This window comes from Schistocerca gregaria, chromosome 6 (genome assembly GCF_023897955.1).
Source record: "Schistocerca gregaria isolate iqSchGreg1 chromosome 6, iqSchGreg1.2, whole genome shotgun sequence".
Lineage (NCBI taxonomy): Eukaryota > Metazoa > Arthropoda > Insecta > Orthoptera > Acrididae > Schistocerca > Schistocerca gregaria.
Genome location: NC_064925.1, coordinates 438974703 through 438985754, shown reverse-complemented (window position 1 = coordinate 438985754; position 11052 = coordinate 438974703). Strand labels below are relative to the sequence as shown.

At 36.0% G+C, this 11052-nt stretch overlaps 1 protein-coding gene across 5 annotated transcripts in view; it reads right to left on the bottom strand.

Moving 5' to 3' along the window:
• Nucleotides 1-2930: 2930 nt before the first annotated feature.
• Nucleotides 2931-11052, bottom strand: part of LOC126278179 (collagen alpha-1(IX) chain-like) — a 1015797-nt gene continuing 1007675 nt past the window's right edge. For all 5 annotated transcript variants that reach the window (XM_049978085.1, XM_049978082.1, XM_049978080.1 and 2 more), the window contains 2 exons: nt 6403-6471; nt 2931-4974 (listed from right to left, as the gene is read on the bottom strand). In XM_049978085.1, coding sequence (XP_049834042.1) covers nt 4841-4974; nt 6403-6471 — 203 coding nt within the window. In that variant the 3' untranslated portion in view covers nt 2931-4840. The remainder of the gene's footprint in view (nt 4975-6402; nt 6472-11052) is intronic.

Here is an 11052-nt window from a genome sequence, read left to right as displayed (position 1 = left end):
TTAGCCCATCTTCAGGATTTCGCGTTCTTCTGAACTTCGCATGCTTTTTCCGTTGCCTCTGCAACAGCGTTCGGACCTTTTTTGTGTACCACGGGGGATCCGTTCCATCTCTTACCAATTTATGAGGTATGAATATCTCAATTGCTGTTGCTACTATATCTTTGAATTTAAGCCACATCTCTTCTACATTCGCAAAGTCAGTTCGGAAGGAATGGAAATCGTCTTTTAGGAAGGCTTCTAGTGGTACTTTATCCGCTTTTTTAAATAAAATTATTTTGCCTTTGTTTCTGATGGATTTGGAAGAAATGGTATTGAGCCTAGCTACAATGACCTTGTGATCACTAATCCCTGTATCAGTCATGATGCTCTCTATCAGCTCTGGATTGTTTGTGGCCAAGAGGTCAAGTGTGTTTTCGCAACCATTTACAATTCGCGTGGGTTCGTGGACTAACTGCTCTAAATAATTTTCGGAGAATGCATTTAGGACAATCTCAGAAGACGTTTTGTGCCTACCACCGGTTTTGAACAAGTATTTTTGCCAACATACCGAGGGTAGGTTGAAGTCCCCACCAACTATAACCGTATGAGTGGGGTATTTATTTGTTACGAGACTCAAACTTTCTCTGAACTGTTCCGCAACTGTATCATCGGAGTCTGGGGGTCGGTAGAAGGAGCCAATCATTAACTTAATTCGGATGTTAAGTATAACCTCCACCGACACCAATTCGCACGGAGTATCTACTTCGACTTCACTACAAGATAAACCACTACTGACAGACACAAACACTCCACCACCAATTCTGCCTAATCTATCTTTTCCTGAACACAGTCTGAGACTTCGTAAAAATTTCTGCAGATCTTATTTCAGGCTTTAGCCAGCTTTCTGTACCTATAACGATATCAGCTTCTGTGCTTTCTATTAGCGCTTGAAGCTCAGGGACTTTTCCAGCGCAACTACAACAGTTTACAACTATAATTCCGACTGTTCCTTGATCCAAGCACGTCCTGTAATTGCCAAGCACCCTTTGACATTGCAGCCCATCCCGCACTTTCCCGAGGCCTTCTAACCTAAAAAACCGCCCAGTCCACGCCACACAGCCTCCGCTACCCGTGTAGCCGCCAGCTGAGTGTAGTGAACTCCTGACCTATTCAGCGGAACCCGAAACCCCACCACCCTATGGCGCAAGTCAAGTTATGCAAGGTGCTTTTTCACTGTTTTGTTTTTATTTGCAACAAACCTGTTTTTATAATTGCGTAGACTTCCACAGTCAGAGTCAGTCGACATAATAGTTTTCTGCGTGTGGTACCACGTCATAATGTTTAAAACTGCTGCTGCTGGAGAAAGACTAACGTTTCAGCCACAGTTGCAGTGGCCTTCTTCTGGGCCTACTGATCGCTCCTGGGCCTACTGGTCACTTCTGGGTCTACTGGTCACTACCAGTAGGCCCAGAAGAAGGCCTCTGCAACTGTGGCTGAAATGTTGGTTTTTCTCCAGCAGCAGTAGTTTTATACATTATGACGCAGTACAACACTAAGAAAACTTTTATGTTAACCACGCCTGTTTTTATTTTTGACAATTCTGTGTGAAATGTGCTACATGGCATCCACTATAATGTCAACATGGTGTGCATGATACAGTCATAGTGGAAAGAATGTATTACAACAAATTTTTTGAAGATCAGATGATGATGTCTTAACTGTTGAAACCAGTCATCAGGAATAAATAGCATTGAGTGCGGTCTTTGCTATTAACAGTTTCCTCAAATAGCTCTTCTGAATAAAATAAAAAAATGATGTGAAAGAATGTCAAATGGGAGGGAAATCAGTTTCCTTAGCACAGAAACTGAAAACAAAACAAAGTTTAAAGTAATGAATAGTAACACAAAGAGTGTAACAACTTACTAAACAGAAAAATTTGGAAAGCCACAATAAAATAAGGAAACAAGTTATGCAATTTATGAATATCTAAACAGATCAACAAGGACACTGGCTACAGATATGGAAAGATTAAAGAGGCTCAAGAAGTTACGTCACCTTACAAAATAATCACATAAATGTGTTCTCCACTTGTGCCATTCAATATTTAAGGCTCACATTACCAAAATGAAATTATGTTTTTTTCCTATTATCATGGTTTATTTTTAGGAATGGGCCTACACATTTTCAGTATGGATGTCCTCAGATCAAAAGGAAAATTCACTTGAAAAATCAATAAAATTAAGAGACAGAACTGTTGGTCAGTAATTACATCCGGGGTATTATATTTTAGTAATACTGATGTGCACATATAACAGTACATAAAACTATCATCTCCCTTCCCTGTGGATGGAATTAACAGTTACAAAATCTGAGATTCTTTCATGTACTTTTATGTATGTCTGTCAATAGTACTAAACTTTTACCTGTTAAAGGTAAGTACTGGCTACTAATGATATATTATTTCTGCATTGTTTGGTGTAGAAGTGTGAAACCTTATCGGTTACCAAAACAGAAACAGTACAACGGGGCACAGACAAAACACATTGAGTCCTTGGTTAGTTTTCTTTCTTATACCTTTCTCCTTCTTGGCCTAACAGACTGAGTGACACTTCCTTTGCTTCATTACCTTTCCTAAATGCCTTTTTCTTTGGATAATGTACATGAGAATGTTTTGAAAGCTAGTAGGCTAATATTTTTTCAGTTTGAGTTTCTGTAGATAACACTCTTTGTTCAATAGAAAACAGGTGCTTTTCGTCTATCCTCCATAATGGGTATCTTCAATTATGAATCTTGAATTATATTTAGATCATTTTTATACACAATATATGATCAGTTGAGCTTCACTCCAAACGTGTAGTATGAACAGAATGTCTGAAAGGTATTGACATGGGACCATTAAATTTTAATCCAAGTTCTATAATGTCTATATTACAGAAAATGAATGATGTAGATAGTTGTTTGAAAATTTTATTCAAAACTGTGTGACAAAAAATGATAACATGCAAGTGTTTGATTGAATTTTTTCATCATTTTTTATGTTATTTTCATTTTCTTTGTTATGTTTACAATGATACGACATTTACAATCAGCTTAATTTACTTTTGTATTACTCATTTTGATTATATACATTTCTACAAAATTATGTGAGGTTTCAACAATTTTCCCGAAATAAGTGCACCTTCTATTTATATATTGTTGCAGATTCCTGCATCACAAATATCTATTATAACTTTTATAAAATAAGTTATGCAACATTTACTGCATATTGTTTTAAATGGGTTATGCAACATTTACTTCAGGTTATTTTAACTGAAATAAAGTCTTGAGAATCAGGTTCTGCCTGAGAAACATATCATTTGTTTCAACATATCATTTGTTTCTCGATTAAAAATAAAATTTTATGAAACGTAAAGATAAATACAAGACAAAATTGATAAAGAAAAAGAAGTATTATAAAAATACAAAATGTCACTCTGAACTGTTTGCCTCTGTTTATTTGCTGACTCACTTTGCGCACATCTTGACCGAGCACAAGTTTTTGCAGTTAAAAAATTTTCAGGATGCTTGTCTTCTTCATGACAAAGAGATATTCAGAGGCTACATTTTAGTAACTAACATTAAAGGAATATGGCACATTCACTGAGATTTCTCTATCATACATCTGCTTATAACAAATATTATACAAAATATAATGCTAGGAACACACATCTGTTAATGACTTCATGGCTATGTTCAAGAGCACAATGGGGCAATTAGAGTGTGAGACAGTTAATTTGGAAATATTAGAATTTCCATGTAACACAATGAAGCACTGTGGTACAGATGACTATACAATTATCACATGATTCATTCCTTACATATGAAACATTCAATCCTCTGCTCCTGGTTAACATTAAATTAAAATTGGCAAAAATGAACAATACTGTTAAAATAATTGATTAATAGCATCATTGAAGTCATGCTACTCTTAACTAAATAAAACTTCTTTTATGAAACAATTCTTAACACAAAGGACTAATACATTTACAGAAGCAACAATTGCTGATAAAAATCAGATTGTTGCTTCCATGGCAGTGATCATTACTAACACTTAACCTCTCCACAAAATACTAGAACACTTTCTGTGTGCAAAAACATCAGACTGAACACATTATAAAGCTCAAACTTATTATGCAGAAGAAATTCATATGTCAGGCTTTTGCTTTCTTAAAAGGAAACAATTGAAAGAAAGAAAGTTATATATTTCTTGCTTCTGGCATGCTGGTATGAACTGAACTACTTCCTTTTTCTCCCGGGCATGTTTGAAGTTAGATACTGACATGTGACAAGTATTTTGTTGTCTGTTGCTGGAGTAATTTGACAACCACATCACTGTGTCTTGGCACATAAAACATTTACAGATACTAAGCACATAAATTCTTGAGAGTGAAATTACCACTCTGAATACTGTATGGCACTTGAGGGATGATGAAACTCTCAATGTACCAGTATGTCTGAAAATGGCACTTTTAGAACTACTCGTTTCAGCTTTATCTGTGAAAGCTCAGTGGCATGTCATACTGGTACAACAGACATACATTAATAATATGTGGAATTTTGGTAAACTTCTGAAGCAGACATCAAAGATAACAGAACAAGTAAATTTAAAGTATAACTTGTTTCTTGTGTACATTGCCAATGCAATAACAGTTCTCTTTACACACGTCAACAATAACCAATAAACCTACCAGCAAAAAGTTCGCTTTACATTTTTGTTTTCAATATCTTAGCTGAGGAACACTTATCCATTTCTCTGTAGAGTGATAATAAGTTCTACTCTTCAGACACTGTTTCTGGTGGGGTTGACTCATGAAGTGGAAATTCAAGGCCCCTTAGTATTGCCAGCAGCCCTTTGGAATGATCTTGCTGCTTGCAGGTAACTTTCAGGGTAATTACAGTACTCGCAGAATCCAGGAGGTCCCTGTGGCCCGGGTGCTCCACGTACACCAGGCAATCCTGTTACAAAAAAGGAGACAATGACATGCTTATAAGCTGTCTCCAGTTATTACATGCATGAAGTAGTGTTGTACTATACTGTTGTACTATATCAACAGATTAGATTAATACTTGTTCCATAGATCATGAATACGACACTTCATAATGATGTGAAACGTGTCAGGTTAATAAAAGATGTCTGTACAAGATATTACATTACACAAAATACTGCATGACACTAATGTTTAAGTTGTTTTTTTTCCCTTGATTTATATCTAAAAATTCAGCGAATGAGTAGAAGGAGTTGTCATCTAGAAATTCTTTTAATTTATTTTTAAATGTTGGTTGGCTATCTGTCAGGCTTTTGATGCTGTTTGGTAGGTGACCAAAGACTTTTGTGGCAGCATAATTTACCCCTTTCTGTGCCAAAGTCAGATTTAACCCTGCATAGTGAAGATCATCCTTTCTCCTGGTGTTATAGCTATGCACACTGCTATTACTTTTGAACTGGGTTGGATTATTAACAACAAATTTCATAAGTGAATATATATACTGTGAGGATCCCTAGATCCTTAAATAGATGTCTGCAGGATGACCGTGGGTGGGCTCCAGCAATTATTCTGATTACACGTTTTTGAGCAATGAATACTTTTCTACTCAACGATGAATTATCCCAGAATATGATGCCATATGAAAGAAGTGAATGAAAGTAGGCATAGTAAGCTAATTTACTGAGATTCGTATCACCAAAATTTGCAATAACCCTAAGAGCATATGTAGCTGAACTCAGACGTTTCAGCAGACCATCAGTGTGTTGCTTCCAGTTTAACTTCTCATCAATGGACACACCTAAAAATTTTGAAAATTCTACCTTAGCTACAGACTTCTGTTCAAAGTCTATATTTATTGCTGGAGTTGTGCCATTTACTGCACAGAATGGTATATACTGTGTTTTATCAAAATTTAAAGAGAGTCCGTTTGCTGAGAACCACTTAATAATTTTGTGAACAACATCATTTACAATTACACCACTTAGTTCTTGGTTTTTGGATGTTATTACTATACTTGTATCATCAGCAAAAAGAACTAACTTTGCATCTTCATCAATGTGGAATGGTAAGTCATTAATGTATATCAAGAACAGTAAAGGACCTAAGACTGAAACCTGTGGGACCCCGGACAACAGACATTCAAATCATTATTAAAAGTATTTGTTAAAGGGTACGGTGACCACTTTTAATACAATAAAAAATATACCTACAGTCTGACTCATTTCTCTATAATAAGTGACCCAGATAGTATTTGCCTCTCTTTAAGAAGACATTCATATTTTCTTGATAAACATTATCTGCGACTAATAGACCATTGAACTTCAACAGACTGGTCTTGTTAGTGTATTACTCTATTTTATCTTCATTGTACTGCATCAAAAAGAAAACAGATTTTTACCTGGTCGTCCAGGTTCCCCTCTTTCCCCTTCCCTTCCTGGCAGTCCAATACCTTCTGGTCCAGGTGGCCCTGTAAAAAGTGAAAGGATACTGAATTAGACATGTGGCACACATCTGATTTTACATTTGATGTGTTTAAAAGAGACAAAATAACATAAAAGAGTACAGGGGAGCATGTAATCATATGTATTTCGTTTCTTAAGCTTGTGGTAAACATGATGCCTTCCAATTACTGCTTCTGTCTTTTGATTCGTGTAAGTAACAAACAGACGCAGGGAGACAGGCACCATTTGAGCTGTGGAACGTATAATGAGGGAATGTAAAAGACGCCAGTTTCTTGTTAGTTTTGATGGATGGAAAGAAATGAATATAGGCTTACAGTTACTACTTATTTATTTTTAACTGAATATCTTATTGAAACTTGCAAGTCATCATATTATTGCACGGATGTGCTTTCAAAATACAGCAGTTTACCATACTGGATGTGATTGCATAGTATGTAATGGCAAACTGGGGTAAAAGTATGCTAAAAGTGAGCAAGTGTGCATGATTCTCACATTAAATACATTATACAATCTGGTGGTACTTGTAAACACTGTTTTCTAATTTTGTAGTAGGCTATATAAATTGATATTATGATGGTAACTTGTTCATAACAGTAATATGACAGTTATCTCATTTAACAATTTGCTTCAAGCAACAACCCAGTAATTTATTTATTTTACACAATTTATAGAACAGACAGTAATGAAATAGATACCTGAACTTCTCACATCTGGTCTGTTGCCAGAAATTAAGATCATGCGTTTTTCTCCCTTGTCAGATGCCAAGAAATTATACACCACTGACAAAGTCTTACATATTAGAGAAGTTGGATGGGTCTCTGAATGCCATAAATGATGAGAGAAAAACAAGGGAAACTGGGAAAGCCATTGAGATTCGGGAATTAGCTTCAAGGAACCTTTTACTGCAGACGTCACCTGTTTCACCCGTTGTCACGAACCTGTTTTCAGCAAGGACAGACAGACAGATTAAGCAATACATTTTGACATTAGTAAAATTATACTTTGGCTTAATATGCATCATCCTGAGATTCCTGGCTATTAAGTATATCAAAGAAAAGAAAATCCCTAAGAATTTTAAGAGAGACAATGGCTTGGCCATTAAAGACTGGTTATATGGGTTTCAGAAAAGAAATTATCAGATAAAATTGAGGCAGCCTGAAAGAACAAGTTTGTATAGGGTCATGTCTTTTAATGCTGAAGAGAAACAACTATTTTATTCAAATTAAGAAAATAGATAAAATAAAGGTATGAAAACATATGATTTTGAACTGAGTAGAGTACATAGCATATATAAAATGGGCATTACATTGGTTCAGAAGAAATCCCTGAAAATTTATGGACCTAAAGGAGGCAAAAATGTAGGAGCTGTGATTTCTGCTGAATGAAGATGAACCATTACAGATTTTTTCTGCAGGAATGCTGCTGGAAATTATATGTCATCAATGTTAATCTACCACACAAAATGAATGGCTCCCACACTTCAGAAAAATGAATCAACTGGAGCAGCATACAAATGGTGAAAGAACCAGTAGATTAATTCTGAGTTATCTTTTGATTAGTTAGTACACTTGAAGAAACATTTCAGAAATTGATCCTCTTTTTCTTATCTTGCACAGCCATACCAGTATTATTTCAAATTTAACATTTTAGTACTGCAGAGAGAATTTTATCCATGTTGAATCATTACTGTCACATGCATCTAACCATTTTCAACTGCTTTACCTGACTTGATTTGACTTTCTTAAGTCTGCTGAATGATGCACTATACAGGGAATTGAAAAAAAATTCCTTAAAACTTCAAGATATCCACAGGTGACTGAATATGGTGTACCTGAGTGTTAAAAAAAGTCATTCAAGAAAATTGCTGCCCTGGAGAAAGCAAGATTTTCAGAAAATGATTTTGCTTCAGCCAGTGAAATGAAACAGCTTGCCGTAAAAGGAACTCATGAGCCTGACATTTCAAATTCTGAGTCATTTCAAGATTTTTCAAGCACTCAAGTCTGCCAGTATTCAAAATACGAAATAACTTACAACAATCTGAAGTTCTGTATGAAGATTCTCAATCACCTACCTCCAAAAAAATTCTTGTACCAAAATATCTCCAGTTTCTAAACTAAAACCCAACATAAACATAAGGAGAAAGGCATGTGAAACACAACACTCACAAATATTAACAAGCACTCTCCATGAAAAAGAAGGTGGAATAAGCTGACAAGAAAACAGAGACTGGTTTGAAGAACAGGAATAAGAAAGCTGTATGTAGATGCTTTACAGAGCAATCAGAAAATAGGAAAAGAAAACCATAAGTAAGGAGAAAACACCAGACTCATACGAGGTATCAGACATTTCCAGAATTTGTGATAATGATGCTGACTATGATAACCGTCTTACTGGTGCATTGAAACCGCTATCTACATGTAGTAAAGAAACTGATGTGTTATGCTGCTGTGTAAACAAATAAAGAGAAAAAAAAATGTAGTCCTTGTGTGTTTGATGTTATGGTTGGAATCACGTTGTTTGTACCAAAGATCACAGGATTAAGTTTGCAATGGGTACTTATCCAAGAATTGAAAATTCTTAACATTGTTGAACTGTTAAATTGAAGATAATTACACATTCTGTATTACTGTTTAAACACATTTCAATATTCTAATCTCCTAACAGAATTTGGTGAGTAACTTAAATGGTGCTTGTTTTCATTCATGTACCTATAACATTAGCCTGTCTTCTTATATGTGCAATTTCCTAACCACTCTGTGTAATTACCCCACAGGCATAAGTGTGTGCAAGGCAAAAAAGGTGGGTTATGGGGAGGGGGTGGGGGGGCTTGAAGGGGCAGGATAAAAGGGGTCACTTGAGCCATCTCCTCCTCCCCTTGGAATCTGGAGTGTATTATAGTGAGACAAGACAAAGGCTTTTGCAATTTCTGTACAACTTATTATCTTACTAGTACTCCCCTGTCCCCTCCCCAATAACTTTCTGCACATACCCAGGCCCATAGGCGAAGGAAGGGCACCCAATTGCATCTTACTTATATTTGCAGTTAAACTTCATTGGACTGTTTTTTACATTTAAAATGATTCATCATAATAAAAGTAGAGAAACTACATTTGGTTCAACCCTTTAGTCTCCTGAGTGAGTGCACCAAGTTTCTGTCACTTCTGACGGCATAGCTGCAGGACAGTCATTGAATTTCTCACTGCAGAAAAAGAAACTGGGAGGAATATTAAAAAACAATTGCACAAAATCTATTCTTCTGCTGTTGACAGAAGAACAGTTAGTGACTGGGAATGAAGGATGAGGTCATCAGAAGGCAGTTCGGTGGAGCTCCACCATTTGCAGCAGTCGGGGAGACCATCTGCGGCTGTCACACCTAACATGTTGCAGTGATCTGATATTGTCATTTCTGAGGACAGACACACTATGACTCGAGAAGACATTTTGAGGATGATGAGGAGGTGATTCACACAGTGAAGCACTGGCTCTGCCACCAGGACAAGATTGGTACTGACAGAGCAAACATACTCTTGTTTCGCACTGCAGGAAGGCCATAGAACGGGAAGGAGATTACGTGGAAAAATAGGGTGTGTAGATAAAACACAAGTCTTTTGTGTACATAATTCTCATTGTGTTCAATGAAGAACTGTTGAAGAAAAGAAAGTACGGCACATTACTTTCTGCGCAACCCTTGTACAAATTAACTGTAGCTCTGCAGCTATTCCTGTATGTTGTGTTTATTTCTAACTTAATACCAAGCAACACCAAGGTAGCCAACACAAAAAATGTCCTTCTTCAACTTCATATTTTGCTTGAATATTGGCAATTTTGAAAGGACTCAGCCGAAAATTTCTCAGGAGTTTCCTATTTTTACCCTTTACGCATTTTATGTAGATTTGAATATGGATTTTATTTCCACATATTGTATGTCAGTTTATGTTTTATTGTCAGATACTCATTTTGCTTTATGAAATAATTTTAATTAATGACTATGCGTACTGCATTTTAAATACTGGATGTACAATACTGATCAGTAGGACACCCCCAGCTATCAGCAGTACTTACTATTTATATATGTGTGTAGATATCAATTCTGATATAGTACTTATGTCAGATTTTTTAATGATATGTATGGCTGATAAGCATGGCTATCAGTGATGTTATTAATTGTTATTTTTATTTCTCAGGTATTCCTAGGATTTTTGCAGATTGAGGTTTAGCTAACTGAACTTAGTTTGTCACACCACAGTTGGTCTATTTGTAACAGATCTGAAGAGGACAGTAGCTGAAACTGGTAATTCTATAACTTACATGGTCAAGATGCACCTTTACAATAAAGTGTCATTTCTGGAAGTCTTGGAAGAAGAGACTTGAGAAGTAAGAAGGGAAAGAATAGGAAAAATTGGATTACAACACGTATGTCAGGTAAAACTGATGAAAATCATTCTGGAGAAAGGAGGGGGAGTACAGAAAGGTGTACAATAAACTACAAAGTTTTAATGACTGGGGTACAGAGGGGTGAATGGAAAGATAGTGTGAAGATACTGAAGGACTGTAATATCAAGGTACATTAGAATCAATGTATAGAA